This window comes from Scomber scombrus, chromosome 6 (genome assembly GCF_963691925.1).
Source record: "Scomber scombrus chromosome 6, fScoSco1.1, whole genome shotgun sequence".
NCBI classification, from domain to species: domain Eukaryota; kingdom Metazoa; phylum Chordata; class Actinopteri; order Scombriformes; family Scombridae; genus Scomber; species Scomber scombrus.
In genome coordinates, this window is record NC_084975.1 from 7027647 (window position 1) to 7054481 (window position 26835).

Genomic DNA, 26835 nt, shown 5'->3' on the forward strand with positions numbered 1-26835 from the left:
TTTTATGTTTGATGTTTTCTTCCACTCAGCTGATGTGTTATTTATTCCATTATATATGTTTGTATGTATTTTGATGTTGGTCTTTGAGGCTGGTCTTTCTGTGGAGCTGTGTTTTGTAAAAAGAAATTAGCACATTTTGTAGGATTTTTGCTAATAAACTGCTCATTTTCATCTATTTTGTTCAGATAATTTCACTATCAGTACATATTCCTTGAGCCTTTTCCACTAGCAATATTTTATATGTTGTAAAGGAAATTATACTAAACCTCAAGAAATGTGATGAAAGATGCAATGTATTGAGAGCTAACAGAACAACACGTGTAATGCATCTTGGATTATATTTAAGTTTTGAAAGACAATTGTTTCCTCTTTTATATTTTCAAATAAAACAAAATTCAAACACCATCGGTCAATTCAAGATACATTTTATATATTTTTGCTGATAAGAAGACACTGTGAGTTGGGGAAAAAGCCTAAAACACAAACATGATAATGAACAATATGTATAATAGTGTTAATGATAGTGATTACTCATGTAAATAAATAAAATGTCCTACTGCAATATACTTTATCTTGCCACTAAACTTGCTGGAATGTAAATACAGAGACGTGAAGTATTGCCAAAAAGGCCTACAGTATAGTAGATATCAGGTGGAAGGTGTGGTCTGTTGTGAAATACTCTATGTCTTATCAGAGTTGGTTATTCTTATGGTATGTCTGTTGTACTTTCTGTGTTTCATATTGTTATTAACTGTCTTTTCTACCTGCAGGTTTCATATTGAGACGTTTTATCAGTTGTATGTTTCCATGTTTTATATTCAGGATTAAATCCCCAGTGTAAACATATTAAAGCTTGTTTTGCTTCAGCTACACATAGTGGTCTATAAGATGCCTGCATTATGTACTGGCTTCACTTCAACACAGATGTGTGGAATTAAAACTTGTTTTTTTGGGTTTAATTTGTGTCAAGTCACCCTGACGAAGGAAAGAGTGCAGATACATGTTGTATTTTTAATGTATTAGCTCATATTAATTAAAGGCTTTTTAATTTTAAACCATTCACTTGAGTGACTGGAATTGGATTTTTATGCCACATCCCCATCCATGAATGAGGTCATAGTTTTTAATCTTTAAGAAAGTAGGAGTAGTTTTGGTTTGTGTCTGTATCTTTATTCATTTAAGAAGTCTTATTCCTTTGTTTTGACTGTTTATAGTTAATAGTGCCAATAACTTTTTAAATTGATAAAAAAAAGATAAAAGATAAAATCTGCATCTGAACTATCTGTATACAAAATGAAATAGCTTTTAATTTAATTTAATATATTTTTTAAATGTTTAATTATTTACAAATACATATTATTATTATTATTATTATTATTATTAGTGGTAGCAGTCGTACTTGATGGCGATAAATAATAAAATAAAAGCATGATAATATAAATGAAATAATCATATAATTTAATATGGTAATATCAGTAGTAAATAGTTATATGCATTTATTTTGTACATTTTTTTTTTTTAACATTTTTATTTCATTTTTAGATTTTATTCATTTTTAGTATTCTGTATCTTAATTTATTTATTAGACATAAGGGCACAAAGACAAGACACAAACATGTACATAAAACAACAATACATAACCTTCAACCACAAAAACAAATAACAAAATAACAACATACATCTTTACAGGAAAAAACATACAAAAACCACCAGATACATACATTTAAAAGAGACAAAAACAGACTAAACCAATAAAATAAATCACTCCATTTCCCATTTGCAACCTCAATCAGCAGCTTTAAAAAATAATCATCAAATAAAAAGGAAAAGAAATAAAAAAGCTTTCCACTGCAGCTTAAAAACGACACTCAAAGGGTATAAAAATCTGTGTAATTTTACCTTTATTATGATTATTATAATATCATTATTGCACCATCGGGGTGTTGAACACTCCCTCTGTGGTGGGCGTGGTCAGAATCAGGAAGTGACATGGCTGCAGCCTCCTTATAGGGAGCTCCTTCGCCTTCCTCCGGTTACTTGTAGGTTAAATTAGTTTCTGTTTTTTCCCACCTAAAGGTTTTCTCACATATTTACCGGGACAGCGTCCTGCGGAGCTCAGCATGGGCACCGTCCACGCCCGGGTAAGAAAAAGCGCCGTAGTCGGTTCAGCTGCGACTTTGACCTCTCTGTTGAGTTATCTGACTGAGTGCTGCAAAAAAAAAAAGGCCCAAACATACTGTACATGCAATACAACTATGTTTCACGAGGCTCTGTGAGAAGATACTGAATGAATTTCTTGTCAAATGTGGTCGTTTTTTAAAAATCTCTATACTATAAATAAGACAGTGTGTGTGCTGCGTGTAATAAGATGCTCCATTCACTGCAGTCAGCGTTTATACAGCACGATTAATACTGCTTAATACCAGTGTGCTTATTAGTTTATTCCTATCCGATGATCTCGTATAGGGCTTTAAGAAATGCTGATGTCATATATGGGGCTTATAAACTGACAAAATGGGTTAAAATGATGTCAGACAAGTAAAAAAAAAAAAGTAGCTGAATGGATAGGTTAATGTTGCTGCTTGTTATTATGGTTAAATGATTGAAACTGAGTGTAAAAAGAATTTTCCCTCTAAAATACAGTCTGTTTTTTAAAGGAAAGGTTCACATTTTTTCAAGTGTGTCTTAAAACCTAATTCAGATGCCCAAATGAACATTAAACTGCTGTAATCTTTCCTCATGTTCATACTGAAGGTCCCTTTATAATGCACTTACAATGTAAGTGATGAGGGACAACATCCACAGTCCTCCTCCTGTGCCATAAATGTATTAAAAGTTTATCTGAAGCTAATATAAAGCTTCAGTTTTGTCCAAATGAGTCAAATCAATTAGATATCTTTCAGCGTTAGTCTTTTTGGTGCCCAAGTCCCTCTTTTTGTTACTATTCTTCCACCACACCCCAAAAGGGAAACCCTGTCTGAGGAAACACAAAGAGGGAATTTGATGCTATAAAAAGACTGTAAATGTGTCAGATATCCACTTGATATGACTAAGTTTGAGACTGCTGAAGCCTCATATAAGCTTCACATCAACTTAATAACACATTTTTTGCACATAATAACTGTGTGGACACATTATGGATTTTGGCCTCCATCACACAAATCTGATAATAGTCAGTGTGAACAGGAGGAATGATGACAGTGAGGTTCATATGGGCATCATGTGCAAATTGTGAAGATGTCCTTTAAGTAAAGACAAAAAGGTTTATAGATTTTATTTTTCTACCAGTCAACAGATAAAATGAATGAATACTTAATTAACTTTAAGGTTTTACTTTAAACACAAAAGATTGTATTAATTCATACATTAAACAGCTGAATTATGTTTTATTTTTACCTGTGTACATTAAGGTGTGGTTTACAGCTGACACAATCTATTTATCAGAAACTATCATAAAAAAAGGGTATTTTTATAAGTGTTTCATTGTTTATGCTATCTTACCAACTAAAAATGACAAAAGATTTAAGCCTCTATGTTTGTTCAAAACAAGACATTTGAAGATGTCACATTAGACCAAATATTACATTTATTATTCCAGGAAAGTAACTTGCAGACTCATTGATAATACAAAATAATCATTAATTGCATCTCTAGTCTGCTGCCATTCATTCATTTGTGATGGAGAATACTAAATAAATACATTTCTTAAAATATAAATTATTACTTGTTTAGCTTAAAAACAAAGAAAAAAAGAGGTTAGAATAAAACCTGTCCAATTCATTTTTAACCCCCAGAGTTTTCTGAAATATTTCTAAGAACATGACCTCTGTGTCCCTGGTGGTTTCTACGGCTCTTATCTTGTAGTGCCTTATTAAGTTTTAACGAATTCACCATGCTGTTTTATCTGGTTGTTTAAACAAAGTGTGTTCTTTGATTGTGATGGGTTTTGTTTCTCTTACTTTGTGTTGCAGAGCCTGGACCCTCTGCCCATGCAAGGGCCTGAGCTGGGAGTTCACGCTGACGACATCGAGGCTCCCGACATCGAGCAGCATCCAAATCAAGAAATTCTTGAAAACAAGGATGTAAGAGCTGTGTTATTTCACATAGTTATTACACAAGACTCTCACTAGGTTACATTCATCTTGCACCTGTCTCTAGACATGGATTAAAGGGTTTTATAGTCTCATATCAATATCACATTTAACATTTTAAATTACATTTTAAATAGCTTCTTTTTAGATTGCTTTTGATTGAAATTAAATTATCGAGAAAAAAGCACAAACTGAAAAGGTAGCCAAGTGCAGGTTTACTGGAGTAAAAATGCGACCCAAAAACTCATAACATTTTTTAAAATATTTTTTTTACATCCTTGATGTTCTGTGTGTTTCCTGATTTCCAGGTTGTTGTCCAAAAAGTGCACATAGACGGGCTTGGGAGAACCAAAGAGGACCTGCTGACGTATGAAATCGCAGAAGTTTTCCGGGCAAAAAATTTAATTGATGTAGGTGCACGTAAACGCAGTGATACCAATACACACAGCTCGTACTTGTTATTAAGTGAGTTGTCATTACTGACTTTAAAACGAGGTTCACTGTGTTCTTTTAGGTGATGAGAAGGTCCCATGAAGCCCGACAAAAGCTGCTACGTCTCGGTATTTTCAGAAAAGTTGAAGTTGTTATTGACACGTCCCGAGGTAATCTGTCAATCACTGCACTGTTTAGAAAAATAATGTTCTTATGAATATATGTAGGCATGTCGTGAATACTCCTACAAATGACTGAAATCCAGCTACTAACCGTCTCTTACACACATCATCAAATTAGATATCTGTGTCATTTTAAAACAGTTGATGTTACTAACATCTATTTTCTGTTGCTAAGGTGAGGATGCTCTTCCCAACGGCCTCGACGTGACCTTTGAGGTCATCGAGCTGAGACGGATGACGGGCAGCTACAACACTATGGTTGGAAACAATGAAGGAAGTATGGTAAGCGTCAAGATGTCCCATGTCAACATCCAATTTTCAATAGGCCAGATGTTGTTTTAGATCCAATTATAATGTTGTTCTGTCTTCAGTAAAATGGGTTCAATGTTGCCTTCCACTAAAGTTTGCAGTACTCTGCTTTAACTCAAATGTGTTTGTGTTTTTTAGTTCTTAGACAAATTCAGTTGAAATTAATTTTATGTTAGATGTTGTTTATTAATTTGGTTGCCATTTAAAGCAGAATGAATCTAAAGAGGAAAAAACCCTAATCAGCTCTCCCACTTAAATTACAGGTACTGGGCGTGAAGTTACCTAACGTACTTGGTCGGGCAGAGAAAATGACCTTCCAGTTCTCCTACGGCACTAAAGAGACATCCTACGGCCTGTCCTTTTTCAAACCCCAACCAGGACACTTTGAACGCAAGTAAGATTTTAGACAACTTCATAAAAAAATAGTCTTGAGATCTAATTTTCTAAAAATGAAATATTTCTTTACTATTTAAGTTAAAAATAATATCATCCATATGTGAGGAGAATACATGAATGCTGTTATCAATTATTTAATTAGGATTACATTAATCTGTTTAATTACTGCCCTTGCTGGCATGGTGGTTATAGTGGCACACATTTGGTACTTGAGCTTTATCATTAGGATGTTAATGCTTGACTAATTTATGCAGTATAGATAAACATCCTGGCAGGGGGTTGACGTTTCTTCTTTTCTTTTTTCACGTTCAGTATCACACTCAACGCGTACAATGTAACAGGCCAGTTTCCATGGAGTTCACTGAGAGAGACTGATCGAGGCATCTCTGGAGAATTCAGCGTAAATACTTATTCCTATTCATGTGTCTATTTGTTCACCTTTTGTGCAATTAACATTTTTTAACTCTTTTCTTAAATATGCTGTTTTTATGATATTCTAATATTAGAAAATGAGCTGAAGTGAATCATGAGAGAAAGCATCAAAATGTTCTGATAGGGACCTTCAAGTCCAGTTTTTGGCTGAAGGAAGACCCCTAGTTTGGAGTTTGGACTTTCTTTCAGACTAATGGTCCTTATTGTAATTCTAATCAACAATCATTCATGTGGAAATCCACAGTGAAAGAGGCGTTACTAATAGACGTCTTTCACAGACCTTCACAGAGCTTCATGTTGTGAGGAAACAACAGTTGCTGTGTCACAAACAGTGGCTACTATATGCTCATGTACTGCATGAGATTTGTATAAGCAAAATTGATGCTAGATACAGATGTGTCACAGCCTAACAGTGGTTTATTTTCTGCAGTTTTAGCTGTTAATTGCTGCATAGAAAGTCTGCATTTTATTTAAAGGTTGAAATAGATAGAGGTGGCTATGTTGAAGGAGAGATAAATGCACAAACATTATGTGAAAGCGGGAACAGCAAAAGCAAATTCTTTATCTACAAATAGAGTCATAGAGTGTAATGAACATCCCAAATTGATGATATACCACAGTGAAATGATCTGAAGGTGGAGCATAAAAATAGTCCTTATCAACCAGACTCACATATTTCCACATGTGCTGTTTTGTACTTAGTTTTAAATGTCTGCTGTTGTCATCTATCCTCAGTTCCCTCTGTGGAAGACCAGCCAAACCCTGAAGTGGGAGGGGGTGTGGCGAGAGCTGGGTTGTCTGGCTCGCACCGCCTCTTTTGCCGTCCGGGAGGAAAGTGGCCATTCTCTCAAGTCTTCCCTTTCGGTATTTGCCTTCTGTATTTTACATTCAAGATTTGACTGCATGCTTTGAATGAGCTGCAGTGTTTCACAAAGCTGTGTTTTAATCAGTGTGTTCATATCAAAACTGTTATTCAGTGCTTAATTTGGGGTTTTTAAATTCTTTGCTGACAACATTGTGTGACATGGAGCGATTAGTGAATGGTAGATTTTAATTATGTTGAATTTCTTCAGCATGCCATGGTCATCGACACCAGAAACTCCTCCATTATTCCCAAGAAAGGTGGCCTGTTGAAGATCCATCAGGTTTGTTGTTGATCACTACGCATCATAAGCTTTTTAAATACATTATGACTGATCTTGTGGACCTGGTTGATGTTTTGTGTTGTGGTTTTGTAGGAGCTCGCTGGTTACACTGGTGGAGATGCCAGTTTCTTGAAGGAGGACTTTGAGATCCAGCTGAACAAAACACTCTTCTGGGACTCGGTGAGATTGTGCACTTCACATTTGAGCAATTTAGACAATGATATAATTGAAAGTCACTGACCACAGCAAACTTTTACATGTCCAAAGCACAACTTTAAGATTAGTTATGTGGAACAATTAAGTGCTATGTAATGAATGAACGTTTTTGTGCAACCAGCCTATAAAAGAAAAGAAAATCGGCCGTCTAACAAACTAATTTCCACAAACCTCAGTGTATTTCTTCTTTAGCACTGCATACATTTTGATTTACTTGACCAAAACCAAACCTAAATGTATCTTCCAGGTCCTTTCTGCCTCAATGTGGGGAGGTTTACTCCTGCCAATTGGTGAAAAGCCGACAAGCATAGCAGACAGGTAGAGAAATCAAGGTGTTGCTGCCTAGTCGTCTGTCTAGAGCTGCTAATTATACTCATACAACTATCAGTTATCAACTTAATCAGTCTATATTACATATTCTATGTTCTGTGTTTCTTTGTCCGCCCCTCTAGGTTCTACCTGGGCGGCCCCACCAGTATCAGAGGATTCAGTATGTACAGTATGGGCCCACAGAGTGAAGGTGAGACATTAACTTGGCTGAGTGGTTTGGTAAGAAGACTGGAGTTTTGTGGTTAATTGAACGCTTGTGTGCTGGTATTACTGGTATGACAGGTGACTACCTGGGAGGAGAGGCCTACTGGGCTGGAGGCCTCCATCTCTATACTCCTCTACCCTTCAGGCCGGGAAAGGGGGGCTTTGGTGACCTCTTTCGAACACACTTCTTCCTCAATGCCGGAAACCTTTGTAACCTCAACTATGGTGAGTAGTTGAAAACAGAGTAAGTGGCCATGTAATGTCAGTCAAGAGTTCATGAGTGGAAGCAAATCACTGCCATAAAAGTTTAATTATATCAGCAGCCAAATACCAAAATTTGAAATTGAATCTTTACTGAATACTTAATGTTGAAATGCACAAAACATTGCACTGAAATATTTGACTCTATCTATCTCTCTCACTATTTGATTTTTATAACCATCTATCTGAATTGTTGGTTCTCAATAGTCACTTACAAGTTATGCAATTTCAAAAACTTTATTTTCAATATATATTTATTTTAGAGTTATCAAATTCAGATACAAAATTCAGGTGCCTAACATTCAAAATATATATTCAAGTTGTTCTATTTCAGTAAAAACTGCACAAGGTGTTATGGCTCGATTGTGTTTCCTTGGTGTCCCATATCTTTAGATCTGAATTTTAGTGTCTTAATTTGACTAAGTGTATTTGAGCAACCAGAGATTTTCACTTGATGAATTTTTGGATTATTATTGAAATAGAGCTAGCAACTTGAATGTAGCTTTTGAATAGGATTTGAGAAACCTAAAAGAAATATGTACAGGAAATAAAGTTTTTGAAAATGCACAGCTTGAAAGTGACAATTGAGAATTTCAACATTAAGTATTTAATAATGATTTAATTTCTTTTTTTTGTATCACTGGCTGATACAATTCAAATTTTGGCAGTGATTTGCCTCCATATTAATGTTTTATTGACCAGATATAGGACATGTAATGTACTGTATGTCCAGATTCAGATGATTAGGATTGGATCAATTAGGATTTCTATGTGACTTAAATCTGGTTCAGATTTTGGATATTGGTCAACTTGTCTTCTGCCTGCTTCTTTTTCTCAGGGGAGGGGCCACGAGCACATTTAAAGAAACTGGCAGAGTGCATCCGTTGGTCATATGGACTGGGCATCGTATTGCGTCTGGGTAACATTGCCAGGCTGGAGCTGAATTACTGCATTCCCATGGGAGTCCAGAGTGGAGACAGGTAGAGTTTACTCTCACATCTTAATCTGTTTGGTGTGGTTTAAATAGAGTCTGGTGTGTTGCTCATTAAACTGGTTTATTTAGACTTTGTGATAATGCTGCCATCAAATACAGATTTAAACCAAACAATCACATTGAGTCCACCAGAAAAACATCAGTTGGAAAACAAATTAACTAGCCAAAATAATCAAAGTCATGTAACACATTGTTCACACTTTACTTGCATGTTCAGTCTTTCAAAAAGCACACACCCATTGTGAGCTTTCCCCTTCCATGCACTAAAAATAATCAGATTACTTGTTTGTTCAGATGATGATTTTAATTGATTTTCTTCTCTCCTTTCAGGATATGTGATGGGTTCCAGTTTGGAGCAGGAATCAGATTCCTGTGAAGCCATATTTCTTAGATCCGGAGCTTCCTCGTGTTTCATCATGAGCTTTATGCCAGAAACATTGTATTGAATGGGGGAAATTGGTTGTACAGAATTGTTGTGGCGACTAGTAAGTTAAATAAAAGTGTTTGCACCGACTTTTCATTTTGATGTTTCTTGTTATTTGCTGTTGAAGGTTGACAGAGTTGTCATTTAACTCATATTGAAACTCACTATACTCTTTTCCTCGAGTCACATTATTGTGTATAGAGTATAGTTTGTCAAGTGAAGCTGAAGAAGTTGTTGCTCAGTCTGTGTTTGGCGACCCTGAGTCAGCCACAAGGTGGAGACAAATAGTTATCAATGATGTAGATAAAGAAACATCAGTTAACTTTTTATCTGCTGAATGAGCCGGAAGCCTCCAGAGTCGCAAAAAAACCCAAACTAGGGTCACTGTGGGTCAGTTGCGTTTTGCTAATTTCAATACTTGGAAATGTGTGCCACTAAAAGTACAAGCAAAATCATATGGGTTTTGTATTTTTTCACAATCATGTGGCTCCATGTTCAAATCTAGCTGTAAAACATTTTTTAACTAAGTTAGTATAATGTGTTCAAATGGTGCTTTTTCATTTAAAATAAAAAAGGCGTGTTTCATCAAATTACTACAAACTGACATACAGAAAACTTAGAACCAGATAGTGCATGAATACTAGTTGGTTTCTTGCTCTCGGTGCAAAATACACTAAAGCTGCCATCTCGTGTGCTGTACTTGATGGTAACTTGTAGGCCTTAGCATATAACATGAGATTTATGACTGTTTACACTGCATCACAGTTCAAACTTTATTCAAATTTCATATGCAAACTATTATGACATCCATGATCGAAAAGAATAAGATCATGAAACAGAGATTAAAAACCTATTAATAGACTGAAACTGTTTTTCATATATGACAAGCTCTTTCAGTTGGCTGTTGAGGATATCTTAATTTAGCATTGGGTTACTGCATGTAAGTCTCAATGAGAAATGACCCAAAAGAAAGACAATTTTAGGGACTGTCAGTTTCTTAAAGTCCTCCTTCACTCTTGGATGCTACAACAGTAACATGCTGCTCTAACACTGATGCTTCACTATTAATAATCTAATGATGTCATATATATATAATAATATATCAGTCAGAGAGACCAAACCACTACTTTTACTGTAATACTGCATACAACATCACTCATAATACTTATGTACTTTTGCTAAATTAAAGGATCTGAGTATTTCTTCCTTCACTGTTTCAGACACATAAACGAACATGTTTATATTTAGAGTTGTGATGTTATCAGTGTGAAAGGTTGTCTCTTTAATGTCAGACTAATGTGACGTCTTACCAAAAGCAGTGTAAATAACAATGAAAAATAATAAGAACATAATGTAAATAAATAAAGTTAAAACAAATAATATAAGGTGGGGCTCATATACATTTAGTTTTTTTTCTTTATTTCTAGAAACTGTTTGTTGTTTACATGTTGTTGTTTTTTATACCACTACGTCATACGTGTGTGAGTGATTTTACTGCGCAGCCAGTACCGCGCACCCCAACGTCACATGCTTTACGACGTTCTCTACTGCGATTCGCTCACTCTGCGCATGCGCTGCGCTCATTGTTCCGTAGCCACTTAGCCTCAGCACGTTCATAGAGGATTGCTGCGGGAAGACGGACGGTGCGGGGGTTTCATTCACAGGCTTCTCCACGTTTCTTCACCCCGTTCCTCTATTTCAACAGGACATATTCATCCTTAATACAGTGTTTTTTAATTGCTACTGTTGTTTGAAACGGAGCCAAAGCGACGCAAAGGGGTGGATTGGTTGTTGTGCGGTTTTTAATCGGCGGTGTTATCTGAACGGCAGGCACGCTGATGGCGGTCACCATCGAGGATCTGTACCGGAGCTACGGGGTCCTTGCTGATGCTAAGGACAACCTCAGCCAGGTAAATATATAAAGAGCCGCCAGTGTGTTCATTTTAAAGCTATTTTGCTAAGTTTAAACATCGCAGTTTACCCGCCACTGTCGTTCATAGCTGCAGACTTACGTAATATTGTTGTTAGCGTGCTAAGCTAATGGCGAGTTAGCATCTAGACTCATTAGGCGGCACTAACGTGACCCTGAGATTCAACCATAGAGAGCACAGTAGGACAATGAAACTCTACACATATAACAAAAAAATAATGCATGTTAACATACTGCAGCTTGGATGCATATTTCCGCTTTAGTGAACTCCACATCCCCTAGCTTTTTTTTGCAGCTCTTCTGATATATTTGTTGTCTCCCATCTAAAGGTATCAAACTAATCCACAGCCACAGATTATATGTTTTTAAACCGGTTCTACTTCTATGTATCAGTGTGTCCCCAGTCTTACCTTCCTGTGGTGAGGGTTTCCACACAACCAGGTGAACAGGTTAAACCCTCTAGTAAAGGAAAAAAGGTTCAAGGTTTTTCCAAACCTGTCTTAAAACAATAGTGAGGTATCTAAATTAACTTTGAAATAGGGGTTTTCTTGCGGTAATCATTCCTCCTTTTCATACAAGCCATTAGATGATTCCTTCATAGTGTACTTACAGTGTAAGTGATGGGGGGGCACAGTCCTTCGTCTGTACAAAAATGTATTTTAAAGTTTATTTGAAGCTAATATGAAGCGCCAGTCGTCCTAATTAGTCTTATCTAGTAGATATATTTCCACATTATTGTCATTTTAGTGCCAGAGTCCCTCTTTTTGTTACTGCCCTTCCCTTGCACCCCAGATGGCGGAGGAAACAGTGTCTGAGGAAACACAGATATAAAAGCTTCGGTTAAATGTTTAAATGCATTTTTGCACTAAATGACTGTGTGGTCACACTCTGGATTTTGGGCCCCATCCGTTGCATTGAAAGCACATTAGTAGGGGATCTTTAAATAGCCAGTATGAACAGGAGGAATGATTACAATGAAGAAAACATTTTTCTTTGGACACATGGGCGTCCAACTATTGTTTTAGGACAGACATTTTTTAAAGGCTAACCTGTTTCTGTGAAAGCATCATGACATTTAGCTGACTTATTTTGAAACTGAAACTCACACTACATAATAATGTGAGATGCTGTTGTTGTTGTTTACTGACATGTTTCTTTCGTTCTTCAGCACAAAGACGCCTACCAAGTCATCCTGGATGGCGTGAAGGGTGGCGCCAAGGAGAAGCGGCTGGCAGCACAGTTTATTCCCAAGTTCTTCAACAGCTTCCCAGAATTGGCAGATGCAGCCATTAACGCCCAGCTTGATCTCTGTGAAGATGATGATGTGTCTGTGAGTATTAATTACCCTAAATAAACATTGGAGTTTCTGTCCTCCTGTATCAGTATCATGGTTCACTGCCCTGACTGCATGGATCCGGTTTATTTAGAAATCTGTACATTATGAAATTTCAGAGCATATGATTGATCGTTTTCTGTTGTGATGGATGTTTTTTGTTTGTGCCTGACATAACTGAAAAGCACAATAAAATATGTATTTTGTTAGATTGACAGGTTTATTTTTCTTAAACGACAGAAAAGCTTAGAGACATCACTATCCCTAGATTTAAAAAATACATTAATGTATTGAGACTGCTTGTAGGTTGGTCTCAGCCTCAAAGTCTACAATAATTAAACTAAATTTAAGATGTGTGGCAACAATTTGCTATCAAGGCAATCAGCTCTGTATAGAGGTGTAAAACAGTCAAAGATGATGTATTTCTGCATGTTTTATGTTCTGTTTGCTCAGGGTGTGTTTGATACATCTCTCAGCCTGTTACACCTTTTGATAACAAACATTGATGTTTGTCCTTTTCCAGATTCGACGACATGCCATCAAGGAGCTGCCGCGGTTTGCAACTGGCGAGAACATCGTCAGGGTTGCAGATATTCTCACCCAGCTCCTCCAGACAGGTACAAAATGCCTCAAGCTGAACACTGAACATACTTTTTTGTCCTTTTTGTGGGGAATGTATTTGTTGTACTGGACAAACTCACTGACCGGAGTGGATTATACTATAAATATAGTTATTGTATGGCTGTGATCTGTTGTGTGTAGTTTTCAGGCACTGTCAGTCAGAACATCATCATAGTTGTATAGTAATATTAAATAAACATTTTAATATTGTCAACTGAAGTCTATATTTTCTTTTTGTTTTCAGATGACACAGCAGAGTTCAACCAAGTGAATGCAGCACTTATTTCCATCTTCAAGATAGATGCTAAAGGTGAGTACTGCTTTCTTCAGCTGATGAACCAGACAATACTCGTGTTTTCTCGCCACTCAATCAGCCCGGTTCAGAGCTGTGTTGGAGAAGGACACCTAAAAAAAAGTCTTACTCTCCCACTCTGTGGTGCTAATCCCAAAGTGAGACTCCTTCCCCCTTCCTGTTGTGAGGTTTTGTTGTAACCTGTGTTTTATCAGGGGCTGCTGTCATTTGTAATATGAAACAGGATTTAGTTAGGCCTGTTTTTCTTTTCTTTCCTTTCTTTTAGTAACAGCTCACATTGTTTTATACATAAACCTTTGTGAGTTTCCTCACCCAACATCATCCTCATCTGAAGGAGATTATTGCATTTTGGAAATAACCTCTCATAATATTTAGGACTGGGTCTAAAATATCATGTAATCCTGTTTGTCTTTTGGGTTTTTCTACCTTCTGGAACTGATGATTGGATTATAAACATGTGTTGATTCACTCCTCTCCAACTCTCTTTTGTTGTCCAGGTACTCTCGGGGGCCTCTTCTCTCAGATCTTGCAGGGAGAGGACATAGTGCGGGAAAGGGCCATCAAGTTTCTGTCAACCAAGCTGAAGACTTTCACAGAAGATGTAATGACCAAGGAGGTAGAGGAGTACGTCTTTACAGAGACAAAGAAGGTTAGTATATAGTGCATAGGCTTGATTAGTGGTCTTTGATAATTAATGAATTACCTTTTTCAGTCTCGGACAGAGTGTGACAACAGTAATTTACATCAAACTACATCACACTTTCTGATGGTTTGACCCTTAATAAGGATGTGTTTAGGTTTCTACTAGTGAAAGCTGATTGTTTTGACTGTCTGTTACAAGTTTTTATTATTTTTCCAGCCAATGTGGAATAATATTAAATCTTCTTTCAGTACTCTCTAGTTAATTTACGACTACATGATTTTAAAGACCAACGTTTTAATTACAATGTGCTTAAACTGAGGAAAAACACATGTAGATTAAAAGCTTTTGATTCCCTACAACCTTGTCAGGTGTTGGAGGATGTTACCGGAGAGGAGTTTGTGCTGCTCATGCGTTTGGTGTCAGGCCTTCGGGTGCTGCAGACAGTGAACGGGCGGCAACAGCTGGTCGAGATGGTGGTTGAGCAGGCGTTCCTGGAGCAGGCCCTCAACCCGGCTGACCCTGACACTGTAGACCGCCTGCTGCAGTGCACACGCCAGGCCCTGCCCCTTTTCTCTGTGAGTACAACCAGCCGCACTTTCACCAATCACATAATGTATTTTAAAATAACAGAAGTTGTTGTTGTTGTGCTGCTCTTTTGCTAAGTTATATTTTTTGCTTTCATCTTTTTCATTTTAGAATTTAGCTTTTTATGTGTTCATCTTCTAGGCATATTTTTTTTAACAAGTACTTAGGGTTTACTGTAATTCAAGTGTGAATTAATTGTTTTCTCCCATCTTGTAGAAAAATGTCCATTCCACGCGTTTCATCACCTACTTCTGCGAACATGTCCTGCCCAACCTCAGCACCTTGGCGAGTCCTGTGGCCGAGCTGGACATTCAGTTGGAGGTGAGTGGGGTTATGTTTGTTTGTTTTTAAGATTGAGGCTATTTCTTTGGTATGTTTACTTTTATAGTAGTAGTGGAAAGTGTTGAGAGAAGGAAACACAGGAAAGGTTTAGAGCTTGACTTGAAGCTCAGGTGTCACGGTTGTTAGATTATACAAAATAATAATAATAATTAAGTGATTTAATAGAAGTGTTTCTTTTTCTTTTCATATTTACGGATCAAACCATTTTTTTCTGCTAATACCACAGTGCTCTGTCATCAGTATCATTGGGACACTTTGTGTTGTGAGATATTTGAAGTTAAATCATGAACCAGTTGTTCACATGCATTTTTTTAATTGCCTAAAATGTGCAGTTTGTGGTTACAAAAGGAGTTACAAAATATAAAGTAATCTCATCATAATCAATTTATTATATTATACTTTTATATTTCTTTTGGAATTAGGTGCAGAAAGGGCTTTATTTAACTTGGGTATTGTCATTATCTACGTGTTTTTAATTACCTGTATGACCTCTACTTATCTGTTGGGCAGGTTGTAACTATCTTTATTAAAAAAGAGACAAGCTAACACTCCAGGATCACTGTTGCAGTTTTCAGACCAGTGTTACCATTAGAAAAAAGACAAGCATCCTGTATTTATTCAGTTATCCTGAATCAGCACTTCTATCCCTGAGAGGCGGATGAATATGGCCACTGGTGTGAGGTCGATACTTGTAATGTCTGACATTTGGTGAGCGGCTGTAGTAGTAAACAAAGTCAGCGTGGCAGCCACCTGTCAGAGATGTCAGCCAACTGCATGTTGTTAATGGGTCATTAGTCTGCACCACGCAACACTGTTGCTCATTAGCAATGCACATTACACTGTGTGAGCGGATCTGCTAAGCTGTGTGTGTTTCTGTGTGTAGGTGCTGAAGCTGCTGGCTGAGATGAGTCCGTACTGTGGAGACATGGATAAACTGGAGCCCAACCTCAACATGCTGTTTACCAAGCTGCTGGTGAGAACAGACTGTCCTGTTACACTCAGACACATAAATAAGAGTGGAAATACACTTAAATCTAAAATACACATTGGCACGGTTTTCTTGCTTCACATTGACCTGCAAACACAAACCTAGAGTCTGATTGGCTCAGTCAGGTTTCTGTTGTTGACTCTGGCAATCTGAGGATAGCTTTTTTTTCTTTTTTTTTGGCTGAGCTTACTTCAGTAGTAGCTGTTGTTGCTTTCCTCGGTCAGATTGTCCTAGTCTGGTCTGAGTATCTGAACCAGCAGCCTCTGTTTTTAAAAACGTACATGTTAGGACTACTACTACTACTACTACTACTATTAAACTTAAAATAGGAGAGCCTTTTATGGAAAATAAATGTCCTTTTATAGGCTTATATCAGTAATATCAAAATAGGGTGCAGTAATCAACCTGCAAAACTTTAAAACAGTGGATTTACAGTTATAGGGGGGTCAAAGTGCTTCATTCAGTCACTTACAGCAGCCCATTGCACCAGAATTTAAGCTTTATGGCAGTACTCTGTTTATTATCTCTGCCAGGCTTAAGTCTTAGTCGTGTGTGTCCATGTGTATCTGTATGCAGCTAATCCTGCAAACTTACTGGACCCATCAGCCTAATATTGTTTGGTCACATTTATGACTGTATGCTTAAAGACCTAACGTAACAACATTGATGGCTGACCCTTCACTCCTCTCGGCTGTTAGGAGCCACAAAAGCTCACACCTGGCAGATAGTTGCTATCTTGTAGTTTAATTATAAATGAGTTCCTTTGTCCTCTTTGTACTGCCACATGTTTGTGTGAATGTAAAGTGAAGCTTCATGTTTTTACTGGACAGAACAACAGAGCTGCCCAGACTATCACTAGCTTTACATACTAAACATAAACATCCTCTCGCTCTCAGGCGTAATTTTCAGGGCTCAATATAAACAATTATTACCACATTTCAATAAATATGAATGTATTAACAGGACCGCCCTGTAGAAGCACCACAGCGGTCTGTCAGGCCTTCATTCATAAATTCATATGCCAAAATAGCCGTAAAGTAAAACCCTACTGCCCAGATCCAGAAACTGCTAAATTAGTGCCTCAGATGAATTAACATTATTTTACACACACAGACAGGGCGTAGAACCCAAAACATTTCCAGACACTGCTTTTCAGATGACTTTGGTTATAATTATCTGCTCAAGGCAGCTGCTTTTTTTTTTAAACAAATCATATCGTTTGCTTAATTTAAAGATGGGTCAAGATGGGGCATACTATAGCCTACAAAACGTTTAGAGCGCCCCCTGATGGATGAGATGGCAAACAAAAAAATAAAAACAAATGGTCTAATGCGCTACGGGTGACATTTTCAAATGGGTTAATTATAGTTTGCATATGATTTTTTTTAACGGCATGTCGAATATCGAATAAAAAGAGACAACCCTAATTGTTATATTAAGTACTTGTGGATTAAGGTTGTCACTGTCCACTCCTCCAATCATAGGTCTTTGACATTAAAGGATGGTGATTTAAAAAAAGGTTGCAAATTTTAACTTTCTTTTATTTTTCTGTAGGAGTTCATGCCTTTGCCTCCAGAAGAGGTGGAGAACGGAGAAAACTCAGCGAGTGAGGAGCCCAAACTGCAGTTCAGCTATGTGGAGTGTCTCCTCTTCGGCTTCCACCAGCTGGGCAAGAAGCTTCCAGACTTCCTCCTCGAGAAAGTGGATGCCGAGGGCCTCAAAGACTTTAAGATCAGGTGCGGGAGCGGCACACAAAAAGACTCCTAGTGTACAGATAGTCAAATGGATAAGATTATGTGTCATTTAGAGCATGTTATGTGTTTTTAATGGTTTAGCGCAATCTACACTAAAGCTTTTGGTCGTCATTTTCACTGTTAACTGAATGTCCGTTTGTGTTTCAACAGGTTACAGTATTTTGCCAGAGGCCTGCAGGTTTACATCAGACAGCTGCGAGTAGCACTGCAAGGCAAGACAGGAGACGCTCTGAAGACGGATGAGGTAAAGACTCCTGTCACCTCACTTTGACCTCGCTCAGCTGATGTAGAAACTTCATCACTTTCTGCATACAAAATGTAAATGTTGTCTTTTTTTTAATGTGCTTAAAGTAGTTTTTTTGTGTTTTTATCAGAACAAGATCAAAGTGGTGGCCCTCAAGATCACAAACAATATCAATGTCCTCATCAAGGTACGGTGTGATAATAGCTGTGCAGTAAATATCTAAGAATTATAATGCTCACTTTTTATAAAAACTACTGGAGAAGTTGTCTAATGGCTTAATTGTGTGGTACATTTTATGACTGCATTTTGTGGTGGTAGTTTATTGAATTGTCTTATGTTGCATTATGTATTGAAAGGTGTTTCTAATTATTTAGGTTTATTTACTAAAGGACTGTATTAGATTGCATTACGCTGCATACGGTTTCTTCTTTTTCTGCTCACTTGTATAAAAGGATTGTGTCTTAAACCTAATTTTCTGTCCAGGATCTGTTCCACAACCCTCCATCATTCCAGTCACTCTGTCCTGGAAACCCGTCCAGAAGGCAGAGGCAGTAGCGTAAGTTTTTCTCCCACTCCCCCATCAACTTTCCCTCCCTACTATGCAGACTGGATAGAGACGCCTTTTTGATTTAACCATCAGAAGCTATACATGCAGCAGCTGAGCGTCCTGATTGCATTTGCTCATCATCTACTGTTATCTTTTCTGTTTGTAGCCCCAAGCGTCCGTCAGGTGAGGAAATGGGACCTGGCGCCAGCACAAAAAAACAGATTTCTCCACTGCCCCGGAGGGACGCACGGCAAATCTATAATCCTCCGAGCGGCAAGTACAGCGCCACCATTGGCAATTTTACTAATGGTGAGGAGCACTTGGTCGCACCCTTTTTTTAAATTTTTTTTTTAAAATTTTTACAAACACTATTGTGCAGCACATTCACGTTTTTCTACACACCTGTTTACACAACACACTTTTAAACAAAATGAATGTTTTGTTGACGTGGGATGCAACGATTATAGATATTGATGGTTTGAAGTTTCATGATTATTACACATTAATTTATTTCACAACACTATGGATAGATAAATAACACAAGCATGTTTTTGAAGAGGAAGTATGACACACACTTCACAGAGTTGAACTGCAGCAGTATCAGAGGATGTCTTGGGCTAAAAGGAATAAGAAAAATAAAAAAATGAATAAACCACACCAAGATTAACTTTAAATGGACATTGAAGAAAAGACTTAAGTTGATTTTTAATATTTGTATTTATTGTTAATATAAAATTAAGATTAACTTTATTGATCTCCCTGGGGAAAATATAACTAATGTGGGTCATAATCAGAAGTGTTTTTTGTGATCAATTTGTCATCCATATCTATTTTTAATCAATTTAAATAATTAAAGGTTCAGTGAAGTAGTCTTTAGTGGCATCTAGTGGTGAAGTTGCATATTGCAACCAACTGAATATGTTTGTTGCACTGACAGCCCAACTCTAAACTCACTGCCCCTTCATTGATTGTAAGTCATGTTTATATTCAATTCCTTACCACTCATTTACTTGCTGCTGAGTAATGATTATTTTAACTTGGTGTTTTACCTTCATTTGAGAACATACAGCTTGAGTTTCTGACTATCTGCAGACTTGAGCGATGGCTCTAAAAAGTGTGTTGCTTGCCCTTGCTGATACTCAGCTTGGATTCAGAGCAGTTCGATTGATACATGTGGCAACAGTCACTGCAAAAAAGCATCAAACTTTTCAAAATGCACCTGCAGTGTAAACCACTTCTCCATTGTTGATCCTTATGATTCAAATAACTACAGCAATTGATTATAATCATCACTTCTCAAAAAAAATGCTGAATATGTTACTTCCACCAGAGCTTTGAGTAGGCGATCGTATGACACAAAAATAATGTATATAGCTATTTAGAGGAGAACCTGCAGGGGGGAATTTGTTACTGGGAACAGAGTACTTAATAACAGTATGACGGCTTATAGTGTCCCTTTGACAGCCACTGGTCTGTGCATTGTCTTTACATCGCATGAAACCTTTGATTACTGGTTAAAGTTGCATGGTAGGAACTCCAGACAGATTTTTAGATGCAATCTTCATCTGAAAATGTGCGTTACAAAACTGAAGAACAAAGTAATACAAATAATAGCTGATGAAACGAAACTTATTGCAGTTTTTATTGCTTTTAAAAGATGAAAAGCAAAAAAATTGATGAAAAGCAGCCAATATTGTCTCACGTATGGTGTATTACCTTAATTGTAAACCAAAAAGTAACAAGAAATTACAGCCTGGAAATGTGAATTACACTTTTAAGTGTCATTATTACAAACAGCGTCATTATTACATCGTTTGTCCACCAGAGAACCCAATTTTTCAACTGCTTAGTGCATATTCTTTAATAATGAAATGACTATTTTGGTCGTCAAACATCTTTTAATAAGATAATGCTCTGATGTTCAGTTTTGGTCAGTCTAGACTTGTACGTCAGTACTAAATTGTTTATTTTCACCACTCTGTGACTCCAGAGCAGCGCGGTGGCTTCAGGGGCGGCCGGGGACGAGGTTTCGGAACCAGAGGCAACCGGAGCCGAGGCCGAATCTACTGAGACACACGCTCAGTGCATATTTCTCATTGAACTGCATCACATCAGGATCTTTGCCGTACCAAGACGGACTACTTATCACCTGCTCTTTTTTTAACTGGTTTCCACGTCTTTTTCACTTTCAAACAATCACTTTCACACGTCCAGATTTTTTTTCCCCCCATTTTTTCCTGCTTTTTGAAGGAGGAGGAGGAAGGTGGGGAGGGGGGGTTGGTTTCCTGTCTTCAGCACATCAGACAATGAGCTCAGACTTTTTCTACCTGCCATTTCAACATTAACTCCCTGTATCCCTCTTGGCCAAGGCAATAGTTCAAGTAAATTTAAATGTTTGGGTTGTTTTTTTTTTTTTGCCCCCCTTCATTTTTAAAAAATATTCTGTGTATTTTTGTGGAACAAAAGACTGCCATGTTGTAACTGATAAATATTTTTTTTGTCAGATTGTTGTAGGTAAAAAAAAAAAAAAGATAATGATCCTCTTGTTTTGCAACATGTTGATGAATGCATTTCTTTCTACCTTCTTATTTAATCTTGTTTTCTTTTTTTATTAGAGCTTTGAGTTGAATTGGCTGACTATTGCTACTTTGTATGAATCAATGATGTTGTTAAATTGGATTTTTATCATAAACTTGATGGAAGTATGACCTTTCACCATGTCGATGTAGAGTTTTTCACATTGGTCTGCGATGAAGACAAAGATGCAACTCTGCAACGCTTAAACTGTTTCAAATTTCCTTTTTCCCCCTGAATGCAAAACCTGCATGTTTTAACACCTTTTTTTTTTCTCCCCAAACTTTCCTTTCTCTGCCTCTCCCCGTTCTTACTTCTCTCCATCCGTTCACACCCACTCATTCATCCTTTCCACTCCCGGTTTCCTTCTGTTATTCTATTTGTATTTGCCTACAGTATATCTGTACCAAAGCAGAGTGAAGAGAGGGTAAATTTAGCTCAGGAGCTGGTATCTACATTTAGATTACACATACAAATGTGGCCTCTCAGCTGTCTACATGACTGCATCAACCCTCCCTCCCCCTTCCCCTCAGTCCAGTTAGTGTGTGTGTGTGTGTTTTGTGTCTGCTTTGAAGTAGAAAACAGTAGCATCAGGCTCTCAATAATTGAAGGGGCTATAAATAGTTGCTGCCATGTTTAGAACACTTATTTTACACAACCCGGTCGACGCTCTGCTTGCTTTGTTCACGTTCAGTCATGCATGCGTTTTCCTACACAAACACCCTTCTTTTTTTTAATATGCTATGATACTTGTGACTAGCATCCATTGACTACATTCATTCCTTTCAGCTTTAATTTCACCAATAAAAAATTCTTCCCTAGATTGAACTTTAAACTTATATCGAAGTCTGAAATAGTCCTGATGGGTTTTATGTTATAAAAATCAACCATAAATTTCCCCCTTTTTATTATAAACTGTCATTGGTTTTACATCCACCTGTTTACTGATTATTAAAATATAAAACTTATTTAAACCTCAAACTAACCAAACGTTTTTGTCTCATCTTCAACCTAAGACCCTTTTTTTTTTAAATCCCACTAATCCACTACTAATGGCTAATCATGTGGTGACCTGAAAGCCAATCCTAACGTAAAGTTTCCTCATTTTAAGTTTAGAAAAGAGCATTTTTCATCTTTTGGATGTTTTTGAATAGTTCAGTTTGGGTTTTCTGTTCATTGGGTGTTAAATTTTTCAGTTTTTCCCTCAATTTTTCCTTTTTAATTTCCTAACTTTAAATTTGATCCCTGCATCAAATGCATTCATACATGCCTAAATCCAAATTTAACCCATAAATGCTTTGTAAAAATGTTTTTTTTGTTTTAAACCCTAACTTAAATTAAGTCTAATTCTAATACTAGCTTTAAAACCTGTCTGAATCTAATCCAGGTGGTTTTATCTGATCAAATGCAACCATAAATTCAACCTTCACTTATAAACTGTGATACCTTTTGCACCTCAAAACTAACCAAACTTATGTCATCATTAACTTAATACAAATTGCTTGTCATTAACTTACTATGCACCCCTTATCATTTCTTCATTTTAAATTTTAAGACTGCTTTGTCTTTTAGGTGATTTTTCCTCAGTTGATCATTTCTGTTTCTTAATCTGTAAATTGGATGAGAAAGATTTTCCCCTTTACCAACCAAATCCTAACTAAAATGTACCCCTCCTTCTAATTTATCCAGTCCATTCATACCTGGCTAAATCTAAATTTAACTTATGATTTTGTATAATTTTCTAGCTCCTTTTTCTTTAGCCATGACCTAAATTTAGTCTTATTTTATCTCTAAACTCAACCCTGATCTCATAAGGATAGAAGACACATACGTCTTTGTATCCTTGTGAAGACACTCATTGACATAAAGCATTCCTGAGCCCTTCTTCCTAACCTTAACCATCACAACTAAATGCTTAAACTAAACCTAAACCCAATTCTAACCCTAACCTTCTTAATCTTAAACCTTCTTAAGGCTTCCTCAAATTGCCAAAATGTCCTAACTACACTGGTTTTCAGCTCAACTGGTTCTCGCAAAGATAGAAAGACACACATACACAGTGAACTCTCAGTGGGTGCTACAGGTCTGCATGTGAAAACACGTGTGTGTGTGTAGGTGGATGCTCTGGAGGAGGAGGAGGGGCGCTCAAACTGTTGAATTTTCTGAATCGTCTATGGCAGTGCTTCACAGCGATGCAACTCCTAATGATTTTAACTCATGGAGGAAAACGATAAGAATCCCCTAAACCTCTAAACCGTTCATTGAGAGGTTGCTCTTAATGAAATCCCTTAAGTGCAGTTCGTTTGTTTCGGTGATGCCTTCAGTGTCTGAAATACTGGAGCTCCAAATGTGCCGAAACCCTTTATTTTAAATATATATATATGATAGAAACATAACTTAAGCAGCTGAATGAACCTAATTAATGTGTGAAATATGGGATGTAGTGGCAAAAAGGCTCAATTTATCCATTTTATATTCATTTAGAACTAATTTAACTCTTTTTGTCTACCTGTCAGATCTATGAATGACATCAATTTCAATATTGACTTAACAAAAATGACGTATTTGACCAAACAAAAGGCTGATTCTTAATACAAAGATGAGATGAAATGATATATTTAAGTTTGCATGTGACTTCTTTATGCAATTTGAGAGCTGCAGCATTCAAAATTGTTTTAAAGTATACCCCTAAAGATGAGAGTATGGTTGGCTGGGTCCATCCACAGATTGCCTCTTGCTTTGGCAGAGTCTCCCCTGTAGAGGGCGATCCAGACCAGGGTTTTCCTCCCAGAGCAACCAGATCTATTTTTATCCCCACTGAACGAGTCACTTAAAGCTTTCATGATGTCTTTTTGTCTCTCTTTGTATTTCTGCTCGGGTTAAGGCGCATGGAGGGAACACAGTGATCCAGAATGCAGAGAAGAGAGAAAGGATGATGGAGAAGAAAAACAACATTTCTTAAATGATATCCTCCTTCTGAAAATATTCACTCATTAAGAGCCTGATGTAGTTATTAATTGTTGGTCGAATATTGTGCTGAATTACTACTTAAATTAACTAAGTTTGGTGAAAGATGACACCCCAATTTCGCATTAGTTGCTGCGTTTGTGTTCATATGTGTGTGTTCTATATCTGTGACACAGTTGGTTAGTGTTTATATTGCACACATTTCTCTATAATCATTTGAAGATTTCTTTTTTGTTTAATGTCTTCTATAATTTGATATTTCACTCAATTGCAGCCTGGTGGTGTGTTTTGTTTTGCACGGGTACTGTACATCTTTTGGCACAAGCGTCATGGTGCGTGTAAGGTCTACATTGAAGTTCTCGTTTCAGAACAGTAGGGGGCGGTAAGCAACCGAGATAAACCCTCTCCTCATTGATCGTGACCAGGTATTTCCCAAACCAGCCCGCCAGCCAGCCAGCCAACCAGCCAGCCATCCAATGCTTGGCACACACACACACACACACACACATATACACACACACATATACACACATATATGCACACACGAGCTGAAAATAATCAAGTGGTGGAGGAGGAGTGGGCGGCAGCAGCAGCGGGAGAGGAAGCGAAGACGACCCTCAGAGAGAGAAAGAGAGAAGGAAGGAGCAACTGTACGAGTCCATGTGAGAGTAGAAGTGAAGGTAAATCAATAGTCCTGAAGCACTTGGTGGAACTCGATGGGTTTCCTCACTTTATTACCAACCTTGGGGGAGGAGGAGGGGGTGTTGGTGGTGATAGAAGGGCTCCATACTGTAACCCCCCCCCCCCCCCTTCTGATAGCACCTGAACAGAGCTTGAGGTTTTGGAAGCAGTTAATGAATACCTGCAGTTGTGTGTGGACTGGAGTTATAATATCCTTAAAATTTGCACATTTCTTCAGATTAAACTACAATTACAATAGTCTCGGTCACTCTGAGATTTTAATTAATCTAAAATGACCTACACAGGCCTGCCTTTATGTAGATAAAGAGAAGAAGAAAAACATCTCACATTCCAACTTTAGTTTGCCTTGCAGCACACCAAATAGTCATCAAAATGACCAGTAAAGTCTGATATAAACTATATAAGCTGCCAATCAACAGAGACTCAGGGACAGAGATGGTGTAATAAAGTAGCTTGGATGAAAAACAAGGAGTCCCATTAAAAAGTCCTTTACTTAAAATACTGTAAGTATGTATAAGCAATATCCACTATAAGAACTGCTCACATTTCCTAAATGTTACAAAAAGTGTTTGCGTTCCTGTCTTATTTTGCGATGACAGTTGTGTTCAAAAGAAAATGAAATGCTAATGTTAACTGTTTTAACAATTTGTATTAGATAATGCACAATTTTGGCATCAACACAGTTTGCATTACATTCATATTCAGCCTTGTGTAAGTTCAGGTGGGGCTGGATCAGAAGATGTTGGTGCCCTAGGTGAGATTTTAGATTGGAGCCGTCAAAAAAAGTGCAATAACAGTACCTCCAGTCCCCAAAAGTCAGACATGAACTCACACTAAAACCAGAAGGTAACAATGGCACCTCCAGGCCAGACAAAGTCCTGACAGTCCTCTAGACAAAAAAGGCAAGTAAGAGGGTCAAGGCTCTATTCAGTGGGGGGTTTGGTGGCATTGCCTGAGGTAGCTCGTAACGTTTTCTCGTTGTCAGGTTAAAACTGGCTTTTAAAATCAAACCAGATTATAACCTGTATGTCAATGGAGGAAAAAGAGAAGGGAAAAGTGCGTATTTCCAAAACCTTATACATGCATGCCTGTTAGTAAAGAAAAAACCCTACTTCCCAGTCACTTGGCGCCCAAGGCAACCACTTATTTAGCCTAAACTGAGGGTGTGTTTTCTTAGGACCACTTTCTCCCCATAAAAAGCTTTACATCCTTGGAGGACCTCATGATGTTTTCCATGAAGATCAAGGAAAATATTAAGGGACAAGGAAAAAGGACAACATTCTTTGGATAAATGAGATCCAGGTACTCACTGAGTTATGGAGCTGTCCATGGTTCTGAATGTCACTTTGTGGTGAGGGTCTGATGGGAGCTGTCCTTGGTGCTGAAAACACAATGGACCAGACTTTACAAGAGGAGTGTATCTAACTCAGGTTTTTAGGGACTGTTAAGGGATTTAACTTTTAACTGTATTAGATGCGAGTTTGGTGGGATTAAGCTGCCATTATTTGCAGATATACATTCTTTAAAATATTAAATATGATGTGAAGGTAATTATTTTCTCTTGCCTGTTGCTCCACATGGAGGTCAGAGGTCAATGTCAGCTACACAACCAGCGTTTTTACTAAAGGACGCTTAAGCATTTGTAGTCAACACTTCAGGTATTCATTCATCACCAAGCAAAACTCTTCCCATCACTTCCTCCCTCCTTCATTATTGGAGTCGTGATGGTCTGAAAAACTTAAGCGTCCCTGAAACATGAGGCCGGACTGTACGCAGAAAAATAAATCAGTTCTGAAACGAGAACTTTTTCTTCCCCTTTTTGTACACACACGCATATATATACATTTAAAATACAATAAATAAATATATAAAATGG

The 26835-nt window shown here is 37.4% G+C and overlaps 2 protein-coding genes across 3 annotated transcripts; both read left to right on the plus strand.

Annotated features, from left to right (window-relative positions):
- The first annotated feature begins 2003 nt into the window (after nt 1-2003).
- samm50 (SAMM50 sorting and assembly machinery component) lies at nt 2004-9506 on the plus strand. Of its 2 annotated transcripts, none has more exons than XM_062420543.1 (15): nt 2004-2141; nt 3972-4082; nt 4400-4501; nt 4606-4693; nt 4881-4987; nt 5278-5408; nt 5723-5810; nt 6578-6706; nt 6916-6987; nt 7081-7167; nt 7451-7521; nt 7656-7722; nt 7806-7962; nt 8837-8978; nt 9323-9506. In XM_062420543.1, the coding sequence occupies exons 1-15, from the start codon at nt 2121-2123 to the stop codon at nt 9366-9368; spliced, it is 1419 nt and encodes a 472-aa protein (XP_062276527.1). In that variant the 5' UTR covers nt 2004-2120; the 3' UTR covers nt 9369-9506. The 2 variants fall into 2 exon arrangements, with proteins under 2 accessions (XP_062276527.1, XP_062276528.1); XM_062420544.1 differs by having other exon boundaries at nt 2086-2141; nt 7656-7723; nt 7816-7962.
- A 1526-nt stretch (nt 9507-11032) lies between these two features.
- On the plus strand, nt 11033-21429 carry api5 (apoptosis inhibitor 5). Its single transcript, XM_062421348.1, is given in 15 exon segments — nt 11033-11326; nt 12515-12676; nt 13203-13296; nt 13545-13610; nt 14111-14262; nt 14625-14831; nt 15058-15162; nt 16067-16156; nt 17726-17907; nt 18076-18169; nt 18300-18356; nt 18653-18677; nt 18680-18725; nt 18883-19025; nt 20707-21429. Coding segments are annotated over 15 exon segments (1575 nt in total). The 5' UTR covers nt 11033-11254; the 3' UTR covers nt 20787-21429.
- Nucleotides 21430-26835: the final 5406 nt, after the last annotated feature.